The sequence below is a fragment of the Monodelphis domestica genome, chromosome 2, assembly GCF_027887165.1.
Source record: "Monodelphis domestica isolate mMonDom1 chromosome 2, mMonDom1.pri, whole genome shotgun sequence".
NCBI classification, from domain to species: Eukaryota; Metazoa; Chordata; class Mammalia; order Didelphimorphia; family Didelphidae; genus Monodelphis; species Monodelphis domestica.
This window is the reverse complement of record NC_077228.1, coordinates 231,924,577-231,946,851: the sequence shown is the minus strand read 5'-3', so window position 1 is coordinate 231,946,851 and position 22,275 is coordinate 231,924,577. Positions and strand designations below refer to the sequence as shown.

Sequence of the window (22,275 nt, the reverse complement as noted above, 5' to 3'; positions counted from 1 at the left end):
TTAGTTTGAACTGATTTAGTACCAGGATATGTATTAAAAAGAACTCAGTAGTGAAAAGGAGAAAAACCCTGGAGATTCACAGGCATTTTGCTCTATTACTACCTCAAGTCTAACATGCTTTTTGTAGGGTTTATATACTAAGGCATGTCTTATTCCATTCTTATTTAATGTAGCTATGTATACATATTGGAGCAGCCCAAGTTAAATTTACCTACTTTCACACATTTCAAGTGGTAGTTCACCAAACTTTCAAATTCTGTTATGAGACTCAGTTGAGCATTTAAACCATAACCATCGATTTAAAAATATTTAACAAAAATTCAGACACCTGTGTTCAGTTTACTTGCAGCACTTTTATTTTTCCTTACACAATGACGTGTTGGGCATTACAATTCTCAACTCTTAGGATGACTTACAAATTTTGGTATTCTACTGTCATGTGAGAACATTAAGGCAACGTACAAAAATCTTACATAAATTAACTAGATGCACAAATTTACAGAGGTTGTAAATGCAACTTTTTTGCAACTCAAGGTTGAGTAACTTAGCCCCATGACTTAGGGGGAAAACAGTGGGTTAAGGAAAAAAAAAACAATTCCTAAGGATTCATTATGTATTCCTGCTAGGATGATGGCAAGATGTAACATACATTTAATAAACTCTTGCCAGCCTTAGGAGAGAAATTCTGCAAGTCAGCTCTTTTAGATGCTGGAAATCTGACCTTTAGATACCCTGTACAGATCTGATGCTTTATAGAACTAAACTGTACAGCTGTTGAGTGTCAACCAGCCAGATACTATATTGCCATGTTATCAGGTTGATTCTCTATAGAAGTTAACTCAGCCTTACCTGTCAAAATGAAGTGACCTGTATCAGGGTTTAGATCAAAGATATGTACAAGGTATGCTAAAATGTACACCAAGGGAACAACTGTTAACTTGAATACGAGGTCAAATCAGTAACGGTTCAACAATCTAAAAAGTGCCGATATTTGTCTAATATCAGATACAAACATCCCCAAGGACAAGTTTCTTTTCAAAGAAGGCTTATTCCAGTTTCATGAGGCTAACATGAGGTGTATATTTGCCAGGGCAAATTTTTACTTTGTGAATACTCATGCAGCAAATGCTACGCATCTGCTAGCAGTCCATTTAGAAGCATTTGCGATGGACAATGGATGGGCCAGATTCATCATACTCCTGCTTGCTGATCCACATCTGCTGGAAGGTGGAGAGAGAAGCCAGAATAGAGCCACCAATCCAGACGGAATACTTACGTTCAGGGGGAGCAATGATCTGAAAAGGGGAAAAAAATAAAATATTTTGAGCAATTTCATATAATTGCCTTCAGAAATAAAAGTAGTCCATTAAAGGTAAAGACAATATTGGGGACAATGCATATATTTACCTTAATTTTCATTGTGCTAGGTGCCAGGGCTGTGATTTCTTTCTGCATTCTGTCAGCAATTCCAGGGTACATGGTAGTACCACCAGACAATACTGTGTTGGCATATAGATCCTTTCGGATATCAACATCACACTTCATGATAGAATTGAAAGTGGTCTCATGAATGCCACAGGATTCCATTCCTAAGGGATAAAAAAAATGTTTACTCCATCTAGATTTATAAAACAAAAGCTCATAATTTTTATAATAAATCAAATAAAAGGGAGTGATTCACCTATTTAACCTTGTTTCCCCAAAATACTTACCCAGGAAGGATGGCTGGAAGAGGGCCTCTGGACACCTGAACCTCTCATTGCCAATGGTGATCACCTGGCCATCAGGAAGCTCATAGCTCTTCTCCAGGGAAGAGGATGAAGCAGCAGTGGCCATCTCCTGCTCGAAGTCCAGGGCAACATAGCACAGCTTCTCCTTGATGTCCCGAACAATTTCCCTTTCAGCTGTGGTAGTGAAGCTATATCCTCTTTCTGTCAGTATCTTCATGAGGTAGTCTGTCAGGTCACGACCAGCCAAATCTAGACGAAGGATGGCATGGGGAAGGGCATAACCCTCATAGATGGGCACAGTGTGGGTGACACCATCACCAGAGTCCATAACAATACCAGTGGTACGACCAGAGGCATACAGAGACAACACAGCCTGAATAGCAACATACATGGCTGGAGTGTTGAAGGTCTCAAACATGATCTGTAAAGAAAGAAACAGTCTTATTTAGTCAAGTTCAAGAACACCAATTAATCCATGCTTCACACACACACCACATGCCAACATGCAACAAATTAGATGTGTGGAAAAAAAAAGAAAAGCAAGAATGCAGGCAGAAACACAAAGAAGAAACCTTGAGACTTCAGGGAAGAAATGCCAGGAGAGGTACAGAACCCTGGAAATATTGAAAGAAAAACTTGGGTTTTAGAATTAACAAAAAAGGGTTTATATAACAGATGGTGTTGATACTTCAAATGAATGGACTGAAAATACCTGTGTCATCTTCTCTCTGTTGGCCTTGGGGTTTAAGGGAGCTTCTGTAAGTAGAACAGGGTGTTCCTCAGGGGCTACACGAAGCTCATTGTAGAAGGTATGATGCCAGATTTTCTCCATGTCATCCCAGTTAGTAACAATGCCATGTTCAATCGGATATTTCAGAGTCAGGATACCTCTCTTGCTCTGGGCTTCATCACCAACATAACTGTCCTTCTGCCCCATTCCCACCATGACACCCTGTTTAAAAGGAAAAAAAAAAGGAAGACAATTAGAAATCACCAAGATCTTCACAACTTCAACATTGGCTTTTCAGTAAAGTAAAAGATACTTTTTAAGCTAACCTGGTGTCTTGGGCGTCCAACAATGGAGGGGAACACAGCCCGAGGAGCATCATCCCCAGCAAAGCCAGCTTTGCACATGCCAGAGCCATTGTCAATGACAAGAGCAGCAATTTCTTCTTCCATTTTTATTCAATCTGTTTAAGGTAAAAGAAAAAATTAATAAAATGCAATAATCTTACCATTACTAGTAATAATAGTCATAATAGCCATTTGCTTTTAAAGCCTAATCACCTTAATTAACTATCGACTCCGAGCGGCTTCACTTGTCTCCTCCCTAATTCCAGGCATACAAGCATGCCTAGAAAAGCAAGGTGAGGACTTAATAGATGCGCCGCTCCATACCCAGTTCTTGAAGAGTGATTTAAAATAACTAGGATACAGTAAGCACCACTCTCCTTTCTAACTTGGGAGTCTGTGCTCTATCCTGCGCTGCTGCATTGCAGCCCCTCCTCTCCTAGTGAGCTCATCACCAGCATCACCTATGCTCCGCACATCTCAGCAGCCAGATGCCCGCCTTGGACTCCGCCCAATGCGCAGAAAACCCATAATGGTAACAGGGGTCTTTTGGGTGGGTGGGAGTGGCTGGGAAGGGAAACCATCCCATTAGTCAGCCTCGAGTCATGCCTCTAAGTACATCCCTCGCTACAAAATTCCGAGGGATCAGGGCTAAATACCTCCCCCCCACGGGTGGGTATCGCTTTGTTTCACTTCGGGGAAAAGGAGGAGGGGGTGGGGGGAGGACCGGGGAGTCTGGCGCCCCTACCGCACAATACAACAGCTTCGCCTCTTCGGTCCCCACCCAGTAGAATGCACAATGCACGCGCCCCCGCCAGCTGGCAGCGCGGCAACGGGCTGGCTCGAGGGTCACCCACGTCATGGATCCGACCCCCACGGGGCCCCGCGCGCAGCCGCCACCTCTCTGCCCCACCCCCCCACCACTCCCCAACGGACGCGCGCTCACTTCCGCCGGAACCCTGTCCCCTTCTTCTCCCCCCCACCCCACCTTCCGAGGCCGTTTGAAATTTCCTTTTCCTCTATGCTCGCAGCAACCCCCCCTCCCCGTCCAATCCCCGTTAAGGCCTCGTCCTTCTTAACCACGCCCACCTGCTCCACTGGCCGCGGGTTGAGTCCGAGAGAGGAGGGTGAATATCGCACCCTTGTCCCAGATAACAGACTCCACCTCGCGCCCCCCCACCTCACCAAACTAGGAGGGCGCACGCGACCCGAAAAAAAAAAGGCAGGAGGGGGAGGGGAGAGTTAACCTCCGAGGCGCGCGCTTCTCGCCTCAATTAACGAACCCCGAGATCGGGCCCAGTCGGTCCGCACAAGCAGAGACTGAGGGAGGGAAGGAAATGAGAATGGGAAAAGAAAGGAAAATTCAAGGAAAGCAGCCCTACCCCTCCTCGCCATTACCCAAGGAGAATAAGGCTGGGAAGAAGGGGAGAAAAGAACAAGAAGACCGGGATACATTGCAAGGTAGAGCCCGCCCGCCCAGCTCTTGTTCTTTTTTCAGTCCTAGTCCTGACCCTGATCCTTTCTCTTCCTACTTCTCCGCATTGAGTAGCCCCCGAGCTGCTTACCTGAGGTTGCGAACCGTCTTAGTCTGAGAAATTAGAGCCGGGGGGAAGGGAGGGGGGCAAAAATTGGGGAAACGTCCAAAGAAGCCTACAAGTGCTGCCGGCTACCACTGAGTGAGACCGAGCTCGACCTCCCCCGCCGGTATTTAAAGGGCGAGCGAGGCACGAGCGCGCAGCGGCGGCGCGCGCAGCCCTAGAACATGGCCATATATGGAGATCTTTCCGAAACACGAGCGTCCATTGGGCTCCCCAGTCGGGGCACGTGGGGCCGCCGCCGCCAGACCCCGCCCCCTCGCTCCCCACCTACCTACTCCCCCCCTCCTTTTTTTTCTCTTCCCTTCCCCCTACCTCCACCCGGCTCCCACCCCCACCCCCTTCTCCTCCTGCATACAGCAAATGGGGAGGGGTGGGGGTGGAAGCTACGGCCTGAATCTCAGCCGGAACCGGCAAAAGGCCCGAAATTGAACCCTACCCCCACCACCCCCTCCATTTTGCAGCGAGGGAACCCTAATAACAAATAAATGGGGAGTCGGAGAGGGGTAAAATCCGTTTAGGACGCCCTTCTTTAGACCCTTCTTAGGAGATGACAGTGAGTGCTTCATCCCCCAAGATCTGCAGTAAGTGGAGAGAGGAAAGGAAAGAAGAATTAGGAGTACCCCCTCAAGGACCGTGAGGGGACCTCAAATTTTAGAGCCATGGCTCCTGGAAATTATGGGATCTGACTGCCCAGTGGGGCCTTAGGCATAAAGGAGCTTGTTTCCCTTTGTGTTTTGCTAACCCTCAATCCCCACCCCATCCTCTTCTCCCCAGAAGGGGCTCACACTGGCCTTCTATGGGGGAGGGTATCCAGACTGCCGGTAAAAAGCCTGACCTACGAGGGCACCCACTCCTTAGAATCCTAGCTCTGATAGCCAGAGAGTAGTAGGGGTGGGGAGGCGTCCCTCCTTCTGGGTCCTGCAGAAAGCCCCAGGCAAACAGGGTTTTTCCAGGGGCTCTGAGCAATCCTCTCCTTTGTTATTTGGTTCATCTCTAAATTGAAGAAGCCTAGAGGGCATTTCCGGGGTTACCAACAACTGAATTGGGGCTGGGGGAGGCCATCCCTCTTTTAATGAACACCTCCCCCACCTTGGAATTGACCTTGCCTTTCCATTTTGGGGGAGCAGTTTCTAAGAGTCCAGTTTCAGATCTGAAGGGGTAGGGAGGACTTTAAGAAATCATCACATTCCCTCTTTCCCAAACAATGGAAAGGGCAGTATTTCCCCTTACTGAGCTCAGCTCCACTGAAACCGATGGAGAACAATCACTCCTCTATCCCAAAAACTAAGGAAGGTGGCAGCTCTGAATGTCTTTCACCTCAAAAAAAGGAAGGAAGAAAAAAGAAAAAAATCTGCATTTACTGGGTATTAATCATCTCCACATCCTGGGAAGATTTTCACAGATATAATCCATCCAGTGTCTGGAGAGAGCGGCTGCGGATGCACATTGGAGTGGGAAGGAAGAACATGTTCTCATCTACACTTCATTGCTAGAGCTCATATTTTCACCTCTGTGGGGAGAAGAGGGAGGGTCCCCTCCCATCTGTTCTACTGCAGTAGTCAAATCTCCACTCACATAGTCCTTGCAATTTGTGCTCTCCCAGCACTCAGAGTTCAATAAACCCACTTCCTTCACAGATAAGGTACTGAGAGACACCCAGAAGTAGCCAGTCCCTCTAGACAGGAAGGCAGATTGTCACAGAATATGGGCTCATCATCCTGACTTTGGGAACATAATCTCCCTTCCTCCTGCCCATCTGGCCAGATGGGGAAGAGTGGACTGAGGTTGCCTTATTTTTCTCTAAAGAACTCACAGCACCCAAATAATAGAACCTCTTTAATCTGAAAATCTCTTTAAGTTCTTTAAATTCTTCATCTTCTTTATGCCTCCAGGGAAAGAAATGAGCTAATGTGTAATTTTTAACCCTGTGGCCAGCTGGGGAAATTGAGGCAGGGAAAGGTACTTTCTCAGGCTGCATAGAGCCAGGAATCTGACCCAGAAGTCCTGATTCCCAGCCTAAAAAGCTGAATCCCAGACGTACTCTCTGGATGAGATAGTTCTCTAGTCAGTCTGCTCCCCTGCTTCCTCTATGTATGATGTTAGGAAGTCACCTTGGGGCAAAGGGGAAAAAAATGACATTCCATTGTTGTCTTTGTTCTCTAACAGTTCTGGTGGAAGGACTCCCCCTTCCTCACTTAACCTGATCTATTCTTAACTGTTTTTTTCTTCCCATCCCCCAACTTTGTCCCAGGGAGGACATGGGCTGTGAAGGTTCTTTATGGTTGTTCTCCGTGTATGATTTGCCAGGAAGCCCTGGAGTCAGCAATCTGTCTCCAAAACTGTGCCTGGAGACTCAGCACGGAAGGAATGAGCTCCTTAATGGATGTCCAGACCTAGTTCTACCTTTTCCTCAGTATGCCTGCTGGTCCCTGTCTGGAAGTCCGATTTATCAATGCCATTTCATCAAGTCTCCTTAACCAAGGAATCCAAACCATGCTAGACTCCCAGACTTGGGCCTCCTCAGTTCCATTCCACAAGCATTTATCAAGAATCTATTGTGTGGTGCACTAGCTAGATTCTAGGGATACAAAGGCTTTTACAAACCAAGCTGAGGAGTTTGTATTTCATCCTAGAGGCAAATAGGGAGCCCCTGAAGATTCTTGAGCCAGTGAATGACTATGTCAAACTTCAGGAAGATTATTTTGTGTGGGTGATGGATTGGGGAGGGGAGAGACTGGAAGCAGGGAGACCAGTTAATCTAGATGAGGAGATGAGGAGGCCCTGAATAAGGGTGGTGGCCCTGTGAATGTAAAGAGAGAACAGATAAGAGAACTGTGGTTGAAATAGACTCAAACAGACTTAAATGATTTGACTGAGATGGGAGGAATATTAAACCTGACTAATTGGGAAGATGGTGGCATACTCAACAAAACTATTCATTTCTGAAAAAAAGTAGGAAAGGCCACTATGCTTAGGTTATTATGGCATATATTTTATATAACTATATACATGTTTTATATTAACCACTTGAGTACAAAGTTATGATTTTCCTTTCCAAATGGACCTATTTTTGCAAAGACTTGTCAATCCCCCAAACAAAAAGCACAGTTTTATGTAGACATCCACAGAGGCCAAGATTTGAGAGGAAAACATTTGCATGATTTGTTTCCTTGGTTTTTAAACCTTTTGGTCACTTGAAATGTAAGGAGATTAAAAATCAGAGAACCACCTAATGGAAAGAATACTTGATTGAGAGAGTTAGAATCAAGTCAAGTCAATTAGCATTTATTAAACACCTACTATATGGTAGAGACACTGCTCAGCACTGAAAATGTAAAGGCAAAAACTGTCCTGCCCTGCCCTTTAGTAGTTCAAAATCTAATAGGGGAGACAATATGAAAAAACTATAAAGACATATATATGATAAATTAGAATTAATCCCAGAGAGAAGGTACCAAGAGAGAGGGACAGGTTTCTTGTAGAAAGTGGGATTTTATCTGAAGCTTGAAGGAAGCCAGGGTTCTAATGTTCTAAGTTCCATTACCAGCTATGTGATTTGGACAAGTCATTTAATTTACCTAGTTTAGAGTTTTCTTATCAAAATTAAAGAGTTGGATTAGATGATTTCTATGATTCCTTCTAATTCTAACAGTTTGTTCCAACAATAATCAGAAATAATAATAATCAGAAAGTGTCAGGAAAGGATAAGAATGGATATTCTCATTTTCTCCTGTCCAATTGCCATTACCCCTATCATCTTTATACATATGGGTTCTGTCTTTAAGTCTTGGGCCCAAAAAGCTTTGTGATGAAACTTTATACTATAGGGGTACACTATTATTTGTTTACCTAATAAGTTAATAAATGGAATCTATTTTACACTTATCTAATATTTTACCACATGACAGAAGAGTGTTACGAACCCTATTGAAATGAGGAAAATGAGGCATGATGAGAATGACTTCACTTTTCCAAGGTCACACAATTCTCTGTCTAGAACGTAGTCAGTTAAAACCCAATCCTGCTTTTATTGCCTAAGGATCTACTAGCTGAGACATGGAGTACAGCTGGCCTCCCATTTATTTACCAAGAACCCCACTATAGAATCTAATGGAAAATCCTGGGAGGATCTGCTTGATGGTGGTGGAAAAGGTATGCACTATGCAGATTAAGAACTGGGAGCCTCTATTTTCAGGATTGGTTTTGTTTTTTAATGTTAGTCCAATCCTCTTCCCTTACCTTGCCTTATACAACAGAATAATAAACATCTCATCTTCAAATACTGAAGCCCTGACCTGCTTCCCTGGAAGCCTAGAGGGAGATCTAAAATTTTTCTTCTCAGTGCCTAAGAAATGACCTTGAGGCCCTTTTAACATCTCAATGTTGTGTGTGAAGATGAAAAAATTTCCAAAGGGAAACTGATTTTTTTTCTTGTTCCCATGGAGCTAATCTTACATACTCTCGGTGTGGAAAGATTCCATTTACTTTTCAATGTATTTTCTCACCCCAATTTTTTTTTTTTGCAGTTCTCTTTCCCAGGGCATCCTTGGCCTGGGCTTCTGCATTCCAGTCTCTACTCTCTAGCCCTGGGGCCTATCTGCACCTTAATTTCCCCCAGAGGCTCCAACTTCTAAATTCCTTTGGGTACAAAAGCAGGCTGTGGAGCAGGTTGTTGAACACACCTGGCTTCTCAGATTGTCTGAGGTCCTAGAAATCTTTACCACCTTCCCTCCTAAACCTAAAGCTTCAATTCAAATTGAGGCACCTATTTTTAATCTCCATTTTGGTTACTCCCCACCAGTACTTAGATTGAAAATAAAGGGTAAAGGTAGGCTTTTGGACATTATTACCCAAGTGTGATATAGTGAGACTGTCAATAATTTGAAAGGAACTCAAGGGGACTGTGAAATCTGACAAGAGTCCACCAAGTCTTGTTCAGCCAGATAATAGCTACAGCACATGAAATTCATATGTGTCCCATAAATGAAAGAGCCAATCAACCCTGAAGTGGCATAAGGGCCTTTCACTTTTCTCTCTCTTCCTGCTACCCAGCTAGTCTTGGACACAGATCTGTCACTGGCTCCAATCTCCCAGACCTTTATTCTGGCTCCTCAAGGTTGTCTAGCCCCTGACCTTTGGTCCCTCTCTGAGCATTAAAAGTAGAAAAGACCTTAGGGATAAAATATCTGTTGAACAAAAAAAAATTTTTTTTAAACCCTTACCTTCCATTTTAGATTCAATTGATTCCTGGCAGAAACAAGATCGGTAAGGGCTGGGCAATCAGAGTTAAGTAACTTCAGATAGCTAGGAACTGAGGTCAATTTTGAACCCAGGACCTCTCATTTCTAGGCTTGGCTCTTTCAGCTGAGTCACCGGGCTACCTCTTGTGAGCAGAATTTAATTAGAGATCGTCTAAAGCCAGAAGTTCTTAACCTGAGGCCTGTAAACTTAAAATATATATACTGATAATTATTTCAATATAATTGGCTTCCTTTGAATCACTATGTGTTTTTAAAAATCATTGCATCAGAAGACAAAAACATGGCAGGGGTGTGCATGTGTAGAGGGGAAAAGATTCTGAAGCCTCGGCAAGGACCAGCCCAAAATGGGTGCTTTCTTCCTTTCTCTTCTCCTTCCCCCAAACCCTTGTCAGACTCGGGCAGCTCTGAGTCGGAGGAGTAGGAGCAGCTATTTCCTCTCAGGCAGCCAGTAGCAAATCACCCTAGGGAATGTGTCATTCAGATGGGTGGCCTGACTGGGAGTGGGGCAGGAAGGTGGATGTCGAAACCTTGAGGTGGGGCCAGCCGGTGCAGGTGTAGTAGGGAAAGAGCCGAGCTGGGGCGGCCGGTTGCATGTCTATATTTGGTGATTTCGGGCTTCAGCCCTGGAGCCCCGCCCGATGCCACGAAACCACACACGCACCCCTACCTCCCACCGGCAAACACTCCCACGGGGGTGGCGCCGGGGCTGGACTTTCACTCCGCACCTAGAGCTCCGAGGCCCGGAGGTAGGGACTGCCGGGCCGCCGCGGACCCTGCACACTCTAAGCTCCTGTGTTTGTCGTTAAAATTCTTCCCATCCCACCTCGGTAGCATCGCCACACTTACTCCCTTTCCCGTCGCGTCTACCCGAATGGGCACACCCCTCCATCTCCGGCCCCCGAGCTCCTTCCCTCCTCCCTTGGGGTCCGGACCTCCTAAAGCACCCAGCATCTGAGGCAAAAGGCCTTGTGCTCCCCACCCTGGGCTACCTTTTATCTCACGGGGATACCCTCCGAAGCGCCAGCCATCTCCCCATTCACATATAAATGCATCCGGACCCGTCCTCGTTCGATTTGGGTTGTTATTCTCCTTCTAGGCCCTTAGTAGGTTTGTGGATGAATTGACCTCTGAGGATTCTAATGACCGGGCAGCCTTGAACCAGCTACTGTGCCTAGGGACTGGGATTGAATCCGGGGGGAAATCAGGAAGGGAAACCTGGATCTAGATCATTCTGTTTCCGCTAAAACTCTTAAATAATGAGTTTACTTCCCTGTCATATTTTCCTTAGTAAAGGAAATTGATCCCGCAGCCAGAATTGGATTGGCCTACCGGGCTGAAAGGACGTTCACCTTGGCCATGTCTCTAAACCCGCCCTTCTCCCAACATCTTCCTAGCACCGGAGTCATCCCTATCTCTCCTCTCTCTTCCTTAGGCTGCTGCCAAGCTTGGTCACGCCTGTCCCCATGATCTTGCTCCCACTGCAGCCACCCTCTACAAGTCTTTGGTGGGCCCCAGAAGTATTTTACTAGCCATTGAGGACTCCAGTTCAAATACCATCTCAGATAAATACTTAGCAATATGATCCTGGTCAAGTCACATAACCCTCTCATAGTATCTTCATCTAGAAAATTGGAGCACCTACCTCAAAGGGTGGCTATAAGAATCAAATGAGATAACATAGTTCTTAAAGAACTAGGGAATATTATCATTATCCTCCACACTGCTACCCCTCCATTTTCCTAATGTTTTACTATGCTCATGTCACTATTCAGAAAACCTGTAGGTCTTCATTGCCTGACTGGAATTCAAAGCCCTCCACAATCTGTATCCAATCTGCTGCTTCAGCTATCCCTTTTCAAACACTCCAAATTGGAGCCAAATCAAACTGTTCTCTATATCCCATTTTCTGGTCCTAAATGCTTTTGGGTGGGTGAGGTGGCCCCTATTCCTGAGCCAATAGCAGGGAAGCTCAGAGGACTAATGTTCTCCCTTGCCCTGTTTTCTTATTTCACAGAATCATAAGTATTTATTTATTATTTACACATAAATATATATTGGTGTTAAGTATATATATTTGTATGTACATATAGTTGTAATCATAATAAGTCAGAATTTGAAGGGAACCTCAGAAATCATCATTCCAGCCTGTTCCTGAGCCAGAATCCTCTCTGCCATATGCATATCCAGCGGATGATTGAAGACCATCAATGGGAGTGGGAGTGGGAGAACCCTTGACCTCATGAAGCAGCTCATTCCACATTCCAAAGTTCTAAACGTGTTTCCTTACAAGGAAAGGAAACCTACTCCTGCAACTTCCACTCACTGCTTCTAGATCTACTCTCAGGGCTACAGAAGGACCAGCCCAGTCCCTCTACTATAATGACATCTCTTAAAATTCTCTAACAGCTGTCACCCCTAAGTCTTCTCTCCTCCAGGCTAAACAGCCCTGGTTCCTCAGCTGTTCCTTTTATAGTATGGTTCCCAGTTCTTTCCTTAGCCTGATCAGTCTTGGTGGGTAGTAGTGCAGTTCAGGAAGAGCTGAGTTCAAGTGTGACCTCTTACTAGTTCTCTGATCCTAGGCAAGTCACTTTATCTCTGTCTCCTCCTCTGTAAAATGGGAATAATAGCACTTACATCAGAGGTTTGTTGTGAGGATCCAATGAGATATAATATATGTAATAGTGAAACAGTGGGCAGCTAAGGGGTGCAGTGGTTAGAGTCTTGGGCCTGAAGTCAGGAAAACAGTTTCCTGAGGTCAAATCTGGTCTCTAACACTGGTTAGCTCTATGACTCCGGCAAGTCATTTAACCCTGTTTATCTGTTTTCTCATCTACAAAATGAACTAGAGAAAGAAATGACAAACCACTCCAATGTCTGTAAAAAAAAAAAATCCCAAATAGTATCGTGAAGACACGACTGAAATGCGAGAATAATAATATGTAATAGTGTTTTGTAAACCTTGAAGCCATATATAAATACTATCTTATTTTTATTCCAGTTTTTAGAAGTTTTTTCCTGTTGATTATATCCAATTTATCCTGTCTATAGACTGATAGTACTTAAATGTTTACATGTTATCTCTTCCATTAGACTACGATCTCCTTGAAAACAGGGACTTTCTCCTGGCATCTAAAATATTTGTTGACTATAGGCTGAGCAAATAGGTAGCACCTAGAATTAAACACAGGACTCTAGATGGGATCTGATCATCCCAGATATAGCAGAACTACTCCCTTTCTCCTTCTGCACTTAATCTTAGCTGGAATAGGCTGAGAAGTAACCTCCTCCTTCCTTTTGGACACTACCTGACTTAAGGTTACATTAACTTTTGGGACTGCCATGTAGCATTGTTGGACTTAAAATCATCCACTAAAGAAGGTTGTTGAGAAGATCAAGTAAGATAATGTATGTACGATGAATTTGCACACCTTGAAGTCTTAATAAATGTCAGCCATTATTATTATTACTATCCTTAAGGGCTTGTAGGAGATAATATATGGATATAAATCTAACACAGAGACAACAAATATTAATTGGGTAGCCACAATCCTGTGGGAATGAAAGAGTATAATACAAGTTTCCTGACCTTGAATTAACATTCTAGTAGAGGAGACAAGAATTATATCCATGAAACAACTGAAAAGTATATAAGATAAAATAAAATCAGGTAATAGACTGTGGAGTATTGCCTTGTGAATGGGAACTGAGGAATAAATCCTTTTCTCTCAACCCAGGCAGGGAGGAGGAAGGGAATGGGAGGCAGAAGGCTATTTTATTACGTTTGACACCTGGATAAGCTACTTAATTTCTCTGTCTCGGTTTCTTTATCTGCAAAATCAAGGTGCTAATGACCTCTAAGATCTCTTCCAAATCTGTGATACTATTCCTAAGGTAAATTTTAAGTACAAGGAGTTGGGGATACAAAGATAGGATTACACATGTAGGACCCCCCTAAGGTACCACCCTCTAACTTTTAATTTGGATCACTCAAAGGCCAACCATTTCAGATTCAAGGTACTCTGTAGGTCCATAGCTAAGGAGCTTCCACTAATGTGTTTACTTTCTTTTCTAAAAATATAAGTTTTAATTTATGCCTCATTTTTCACATCTTCTGTATATTCCCTAGTATTCCTTCCCCTCCCACTTCTCCTCCCAGATAGATATTCCATATAGCAAATTGTATTTTTTAAAGACAAAAAAGGAAAAAATCAGCATAACTGATCTATATGTTGAAAAAACTTAAAAAATATGTGTAATGTATAACATTTGTGGGCCTCCCACTTTTGCAAAGCAGTGGAGTAAGGATGTCTTTTCATGTCTTTTCTCTCAAACCATACTTGTTTTTTATGATTTTGAAACATTCACTTTTGATTTTTGTACACATGTGGTTGTATTGTGTGTATTGATTTCTTGACTGCTTACTTCACTCTTCATCAGCTCATATAGATCTTTCTATGCTTTTCTACATTCATCACATTCATAATTTCTTACAACAGTAGTAATTTGTTATATTTGTGTACTACAATTTTTAGCCATCTCCTAATCAACAGGTATCTACTATATTTCTAATTCTTTGCTATCACAAAAAGTGTTTCTATAAATACTTTATATATTTGGAGCATTTTTTCTCATCAATGACCTTGTTGGGGTAGAAGTAATGGATCTCTGGTTCAAAGGGAATCTTTTAGCCACTTCTTTGCATAATTCCAAATTGCTTTTCAAAATGGTTGTACTGATTCATAGCTCTACCAACAATGTACCAGTATGCCTATTTTCTCCTAACTCCTTCAACACTGAATATGTTTACTTTTAGTAGAAAGCCACTTGACACAATGAGTCCAAAGCATTCATAAGCCATTCTGAAATGACATCATAAGAATAGTAGCTATAAAACATCCCTTCCAGAAACTTGAGGCACACTGTCCCAGAAACACACACAGAATCAGTGGGAAGAATAGGCACACACATACAGTTCATAAGTAGGATATATTCCCATACATGGGGGATATACATGACCAAGTCAATTCATATCTGGCACTTCAGTGCTCTGCTATCTCTTTAGTTCTCATGCTCTCCTTACACTTCTGAGTGGAGAGTCTGTTAGGCAGTTTGCTTTGCAGCCAACTCTGGATCTGCTACTCTGCACAGCTCCCTGGCTTTCATTTTGCTGGACTCAGGATGCTGATTTGCTTCATTGCAAGAAACCATTATTGATAAGGGTTGGGGAGAGAGGAGAGGAGAGAGGAAGAGAGAGAATTCCCCTAAGCTGGATTCCAGAATCCATTTAAGGGAAAAAGCAGATTGGTTCCTTTTCAAGAGCTGAGTTATTCTACCATCAGTTTCTTTTCTCAACTACCAGAGAAGACCCATTTGACTGTAGAGTTCCTCCTTTCTCAGCTGTTTCCAACACTGACAAGCTTGTTTTTTAAAGGTCACCAGGGGTGTGGCTGACCCTATAATTCTATAAGTATAATTGAGGAACTTCTAAAGAATCAAAGAAGTGTAACTACTTTTTTAAAAAATGTGTTTTGGACAACTTTTATTATTATATCACTTAGATTTCCCCTTATATGTACCTCTCCCTCCTTCCTCTTATAACAAAGTTTTTTAAAAGGAAAAATGGGAGAAAAAAGAAAAAGGAAAAAGAGGGGGGGGAAATAAGCAAAATTTTTCAACACATTTGAAAAATTTGACATTGTATGAAATGTCCCATACCTATGGACCCTAACTTCTGCAAAGGAATGAGGAGGAGGTCTAATATTTTTATTAGGGAAATCTTGTTTCTTTAGGGAAAATCTTGTTTCTTATAATTTTGCAATATTCAGTTGTTTTGTGATTGTTCTTTCCAATTCATTTTACATATTGTTTTTCTGACTCTACTTGTTTCACTTTGCATCAGGTTCATATTAAACTTTCTTGGGGGCCAGTTAGGTGGTTCAGTAGATGGAGAGTCAGACCTGGAAACTGGAGGTCCTGGGTTTAAATTTGACCTCAGACACATCCTAGCTATATGCCCATAGGCAAGTCACTTAAACCCCATTGCCTAGCCCTTACCATTGTTCAGCTTTGGAATCCATAAGATTCTAAGACAGAAAATAAAGATTTAAAAAACAAAACACCTTTTCTTTATATTTATCATATCTATTGTTTCTTACAACAGAATAATGTTCTATTACATGAATATACCCCAATTTGTTTATCCATTTACCAACTGATGGACATTCATTTCATTTCCAGTTCTTTGCTACCTCCAAAAATGCTGTTATCAATATTTTGGTGCCTATAGAACATTTTGGAGTGGGGTGGTAGTGGAGGGAATGACTTCCATTATATATATATATGCCTAGCAGTGGAATTTCTGGGTCAAAGAGTATAAACATTTTCTTCACTTATTTTACTTATTTATTTCCAAAAGATTGTACCAATTTACAGCTCCACCAACAATGTATTAGCTTGCATGTCTTTCCAACAATTCTCCCAACATTGACTATTCTCATCTTTTGTCTTTATTGCAGATATGCTGGTTGACCTCAGGTTTCTTTTGATTTGCATTTCTTTTATTATCAAGATTTGGAACATTCCTTCATAAGATTGTGTTGATTCTTGCTCGGCAAACATTTTTTGTGAGTATTATGTCCTAATGGACATCACGAAATTCACCACATATTACCTAACAAGATTCTAAGATCTCTGCCATGTAGGTTAGTCTTTCCTTAAAAAGATAATGAAACTACTTAAATCTTGAGAACTAAGTGACTCAGGGGACTAAGCCTTGAACTAGCCTCCTGACTGAAAAGCAGGCTTGTCAGATTACCTATTGCTATGTGAATCAACCTATCTTTCTGACCAGGTACATGATTGTGGTAAATGTAGAGGTGATGAGAGCTGTACCAACTGAATCAACACTGTAATCTTTCATGAAAATCTTTTCCATACTATTGTTGTGTAAATGTTTTGTTGAAAGTTATAGGATCTATGAGTGTTTCATTCTCTTCCACTCCTAAGATCAAATCATCACACCAGCCCGAATCAGTCTTAGCTCAAAACCCAAGAATAAAGAGTTCAGATTTTGTTCACTAAGTAATGCAGAGCCTCTGGAAGTTTTTAATACTCAGACCTCTCTGCCTTATGTAGATTGCTCTGGGAGGATTATCAAATGAATTGGAAAGGGAGAGATCATGGACACCTTGGGCAAAAAGAAGCTATGTAACTATAGAGAGTGATTGGATGGTAGGAAGGAGTTAATAGAATTAAAGATGGCTAACTCTGGAGTTAACAGCTTGAGTGACTGGTAAAATAGTGGAAGCATCAATAGAAATAAGGAAGTAAGAAAAGAGGTTGGGGGAGAAAGTATTATATTTTTACCATTTTTCTTTTTCTTTTGCACCCCTAGAAGTCAGGACCACTTTTTCTTTTTGTATTCTTCAGAACCTTGTATTATGCCCTACACTCAATAGAAACTCAAGAAATACTACTGGCCTAGGGGTTTGGGACACTCCCTTTCTCTTAGGGTTCTCATTCATCCATACCCCATTCAGTCCTGGTTGAACCTGACCTCTCAAGAGAAATACCTTTTTCTCCTTGACTCTGGCCCAATAAACTCCTTTAAGAAAAAGGTCCTTGGGGCAAGTTGGGTGGCTCGGTGGATTAAGAGTCAGACCTAGAGACAGGAGATCCAGGGTTCAAATCTGGCCTCAGTCACTTCCCAGCTGTGTGACCCTGGGCAAGTCACTTGACCCCCATTGCCTAGGCCATACCACTCTTCTGCCTTGGAACCCATACACAGTATGGATTCCAAGAAGGAAGGTAAAAAAAGGAAGGAAAAAAAAGAAAGAAAAAGGTCCTTAAGTCTTTTATTGTATACATTGTTCTATTGATTCTGCTTACTACACAGTAGATTATTTCATACAAATATACAAATCTTCCCAGCTTTCTTTGAAATTGTACCTTTTATCATTTCCTAAGGCACGATAGTATTTCATTATATTCATATCTTACATTTTGTTCAGCTATTCCTAATTGATGAGTTGAACTTAAGGAACAATTTCTTAAACTAAGCTTAGGTTTTGCTCAGGTCAAACTCCTCCCCCCACCCCAAAAAAGGGGAATTAATGGGATCTAGAAAGGTAATCAATATTCAAAGTACATCAGGTCTAGGACCGATATTTATTTCCTCTGTGACAAAAGAAATGGTTAAACACAAAAGGCTCATGAATGTACACTGACAAATACACAAAGCATGATGTAAATAAACATAGACAGGCATTTCTCATCCCAGATCTGCCGTCTGATGACTCACTCAAGACCCATATCTTCTGGCCAGCCCAGTATGCATGATTCATTTTGTTGGGGTTCATTTTTTCCTCTAAGAAGTCGTAGCTTCAGACAGAACCAGCAGCAAATGAGGGCCTAGGAAATCTGGAAGTAACCACTAGGCTTAGAGTCTATCTTTTAGGATTACTGCTTGGTCACTTGCATTCAGGGAAGGAAACACGAGCAGAAGAGACTTTAGGAACTTTCAGATCTAAATTCAGCCCCACTTAGAACTACATAGCATGTGCTTTTGCTATCACAAAGAAGCAGCTGCTGTAGTTGTCAGGATTGAGGAAGGTGGGAGGTTAGAGGACCCTTTCCACTGTCCACCTTGAGAAGTTCAAAGGGAAAGGTTCCAAATAGCCTCAATACCCTCAAACAGAAAGAAAGAGAGCTGAAGAGAACAGTTTTTCCTTTTAAAGTCTAATGACTGGTCCATCAGGAGGACCAAGGAATCAGTAAAGGTCATCTCAAAGAGAAAGTCCTTCAGGACTGAGCCAAAGCACAGAGCAAATCAGAAGTGACCAGGGGAGCTCACTCAGCTCCATGCATAATTTGGGGAACTGCTAGCCCAAATAGAGGAGGGGGACTTCTTTTATTACCCCCATTACATTTCCAACCTCTTCTCTTTTTAATGAGTATTTGAAAATTACTTTTATTTTTTTATTATAGACTTAATAATAATAATATTTTTTTAAACCCTTGGTTCCAAGGCAGAAGAGTGGTAAGGGCTAGACAATGGGGGTCAAGTGACTTGCCCAGGGTAACACAGCTAGGAAGTGTTTGAGGCCAGATTTGAACCTAGGACTTCTGTCTCTAGGCCTGGCTCTCAATCCACTGAGCCACCCAACTGCCCCCCAGCCCTGATAATTATTAACAAATATTTTTATCTACAAAGACTAGTAAGAAAGACTTCATATGATCCTGTCAACTTCTCTTACACAGTGGTCTTTTTAAGTGTATATTAAATTTAACATAGAAGTAACTTTGGGTTACTTTTTGTGTCCTCTTCAGAACTTCTTTTTGTTTTTTTTTTCCCCTGTGCATTAAAAAAAGTGACATTGCTCTAAACAATCACTCTAGTGCAAATAATAATACAGAAACAGGTTTTGATCAATGACACATGTAAAACCCAGTGGAGTTGCTCATTGTCTATGGGAGGGGGGAGGGAGAAGGGGAGGGAAAGAATATAAATCATGCAACCATGGAAAATTATTCTGAATTAAATAAATAAACTTAATTTTAAAAATGTCTTACTGAGGTTATTTTTGGTAGGAATTTCTATCCTACCCATTAACTCACTCCACTTTCCCGCCAAATAAAAAACTCTCCTTTGTAACATTAATTAGTCATGAAAAACAGTTTACCACTTGTCTGAAAATGCATGTCTCCTTATGCACTTGTAGTTTGTCATTTCTCTGCCAAGAAATAGGTAATGGATTTCATCATCGAGATTCTGGACCTATAAGTGGTCACTCCATCAGAGTTCTACAGTCTTTCAAAGTTGTTTTCCTTTACATGTAGTAAAAGATGTCGTCATCATGTACTTCAGTCCTTTCATTAGTCTTCACTCTCCACCCCACCCCACACTCAGAGATTTATCTTCCTTCAGGACTCAGATTATGTCTATGTCCTCTAAAAAACAGAGCAAGCCCACAGTGACTTTAATCATCCTCATAAAGTTCTTTGCTCAATTATTAAAAGCTCTAGTTCCAGCAGCAGGGCGGCAGGAGAGGGGAACTTGGATTAGTCACTTCCCTTTTTATTTCCTCCTCTGAAAATGAGGGTGGCATAGATGATCCTTAAGGACCCTTTTAGCAATACAATATAATACATAATAGCTAGCTTTTATAAAAATAGTTTTAAGGTTTTCAAAGTCTTTAAAAAACTTTTTACATTTTTTTTTGCAAAAAAAAAAAAACCCAAAACATTTTGTATGCCTTTTGATCCAACAATACCACTACTAGGTCTGTATCCGAAAGAGATTTAAAAAATGGGAAAGGATCTGTTTGTACAAAAATATTTATAGCTGTGCTTTTTGTAGTGGCAAAAAAAATTGGAAACTGAGGGAATGTCCTTTGATTGGGGAATGGCTGAACAAATTGTGGTATATGATGGTGATAGAATACTATTGTGCTATAAGGAATGATGAACAGGATGATTTCAGAAAGATCTGGAAAGACCTTCATGAACTGATGCAGAGTAAAATGAGCAGAACCAGGAGAATATTATACACAGTAACTGAATCATTGTGGGATGATCAAATGAAATAAACTCTAGTACTAACAGAAATACAATGATCCAGGACAATTCTGAGGGACTTATGAAAAAGAATGCCATCCACATCCAGAGAAAGAATGGTGGGAGTAGAAACACAGAAGAAAAACATATGATTTGTCACTTGTTTATTTGGGTATGTGATCTGGGGTTTTAGTTTTAAAAGATTATTCTATTACAAAAATGAACAATATGGAAATAGGTTTTGAGTGATAAACATGTAAAACCCAGTAGAATTGCTTGTCAACCATGGAAGAGAGGAGGGAGAGAACATGAATCATGAAACCTTGGAAAACTTATGTGTAAATTTGTTACTGGAATAAAATAAAAAAATTAAAAATAGATTTCATTTTATTTTCATGACAACTGGGGGAGGTAGGTGTTATTATTATCCTTCCTTTACAAATTTGGAAACTCAGACAGAGGTTAAATGATTTGCCCATGGTCATGCAGCTAGTTAAGTGTCAGTAGGATGTAAGAGGGAGAATGTGAAATCATATCTTCTTGACCCAGGCACAGCACTCTATATCCATGAGCCACCTAGCTACCTAACATTTATGAAACATCTGCGTAATGCTGTGAAGGGCATTGTGCTGGGGAGTTTGGAGCAGGAATGGGACAAGTTTAAATAAAATATAGTTTACAGTCTGGTAGGGAAATAACACACTAAGACAGATGATACATAATACCACATAATAAAAGCATTACAAAGTTCCAAAGCACAATTTTAAGTAAAATCCAGGGAAGATGGTTATTGCTGTCTTGGGGTAGCATGAGAAATTTCATGGAAGAAGTAGCATTTGTATTGGGGAATAATTCATCAGAAGATGGAGAGAACATGCCAGGCATAGAGGACAGTTAGAACAAGGGTTCTTAACTTTTCTATTCCATAGACAGCTTTGGTAGTCTGATGTTCACCTTCTCAAAATAATGCTTTTAAATGAATAAAACAAAATACCTAGCATTACAAAGCAAATTGATTATATTGAAATATACATATTTCCCTCTAAACCAAGGGCTCCTAATCTCCTAATCAGGTAGCTTCACTGTAGATTATTTCACATTAATCTTCCCAGTTTTCTCTGAAATTGTAGGGTTTTTTTCCTATTCTATTATATTCATATACCACAATTTGTTCAGTCATTCTCCACTTGATGAATGCTCCCATAGTTTGCAATTATTTATACTTACAAAAATATCTGTGATAAATATTTTTGTATCTATATTCCTTTTCCCTTTCTTTTTTTCTCTTTGGGGTGTGGGCCTAGTTACATTATCAATGGGTCAAAGAATGTGCAGTTTAGTAACTAGGGGCATAGTTCCAAACTGCTTTCCAGAAAGTCTGAGCCAATTCACAGTTCCACCAACACTGCGTGCTTATTTTTCCACAGACCCTTCAATATTTGCCATTTTCTCTCTCTCTCTTTTTTTTGTCAGCTTTGCCAATCTGAAGGGAGTGAGGTAAACCTCAGAGTTGATTTAATTTGCATTCCTCTAATTGTTAATGCTTTATAATTTTTTTCACGTGGGTGACAGCTTGGTTTTCTTCTTTTGAAAATTGTCAATTGATATCCTTAAATCATTTCTCAGTCTTTTTTTATTTTTCCTTTGCCTTCTTTTGTGTGAGAGATGAAGTATGGAGGTGACAGGGGACATGCACTGACCAGAAAGAATATATTTTCCCATAATGTCTTGGACTTAAGATGCATGTCCTAAAACAAGGAGCAGTGATTATAGAAGGAAGAGGATGGCTTCTGAGAGAAGGTAACAATGAGGAAGAGTATCTAGGACCTGTGAGCAAACCACAGCTGCTGGGCTATTTGCTAGAAATATCTGAGGGACAATGAGAATTGTAGAAAACTTGGCTAGAAGATGGGGTTAGTGAAGCAGCACTAAAAAGGCAGAATGTTCAGAAGCCTGAATAAAAGTGCAGAAAATAAAGGGAATACTGCTCTTGGAGAGGAGACTGGGTGATGGGGAGAAGGGAGGAACATCTTGCAGTAAACTGTATTCAGGATATAGGTA

The 22,275-nt window shown here is 41.5% G+C and overlaps 1 protein-coding gene and 1 long non-coding RNA gene across 6 annotated transcripts in view; one reads left to right on the top strand and one right to left on the bottom strand.

The window, feature by feature from the left end:
• Nucleotides 1-333: 333 nt before the first annotated feature.
• ACTG1 (actin gamma 1) lies at nt 334-4,600 on the bottom strand. Of its 4 annotated transcripts, XM_056817342.1 has the most exons (7): nt 3,550-3,728; nt 3,018-3,084; nt 2,787-2,920; nt 2,443-2,682; nt 1,713-2,151; nt 1,408-1,589; nt 334-1,295 (listed from the first exon to the last, which is right to left on the bottom strand). In XM_056817342.1, the coding sequence occupies exons 3-7, from the start codon at nt 2,907-2,909 to the stop codon at nt 1,152-1,154; spliced, it is 1,128 nt and encodes a 375-aa protein (XP_056673320.1). In that variant the 5' UTR covers nt 2,910-2,920; nt 3,018-3,084; nt 3,550-3,728; the 3' UTR covers nt 334-1,151. The 4 variants fall into 4 exon arrangements, with proteins under 4 accessions (XP_056673320.1, XP_001370868.3, XP_056673321.1 ...); XM_001370831.5 differs by lacking the exons at nt 3,018-3,084; nt 3,550-3,728 and adding an exon at nt 4,367-4,600; XM_056817343.1 differs by lacking the exon at nt 3,018-3,084 and having other exon boundaries at nt 3,550-3,789.
• The window catches only part of LOC103103767 (uncharacterized), a 59,905-nt gene continuing 41,354 nt past the window's right edge, over nt 3,725-22,275 (top strand). For both annotated transcript variants that reach the window (XR_008916442.1, XR_462268.3), the window contains exons 1-2: nt 3,725-4,262; nt 16,176-16,283. This is a non-coding gene — a long non-coding RNA (uncharacterized LOC103103767). The remainder of the gene's footprint in view (nt 4,263-16,175; nt 16,284-22,275) is intronic.

Bases quoted from the DNA above. Each gene is read 5' to 3' on its own strand.
- ACTG1 (XM_001370831.5), bottom strand. From the start codon at position 2,909: ATGGAAGAAGAAATTGCTGCTCTTGTCATTGACAATGGCTCTGGCATG. The intron at 2,152-2,442 runs GTATTTTCAGTC...CTTTCTTTACAG, and splicing joins ACAGAGAGAAGATGACACAG to ATCATGTTTGAGACCTTCAA. The intron at 1,590-1,712 runs GTAAGTATTTTG...TTTATCCCTTAG, and splicing joins CTTCCAGCCATCCTTCCTGG to GAATGGAATCCTGTGGCATT.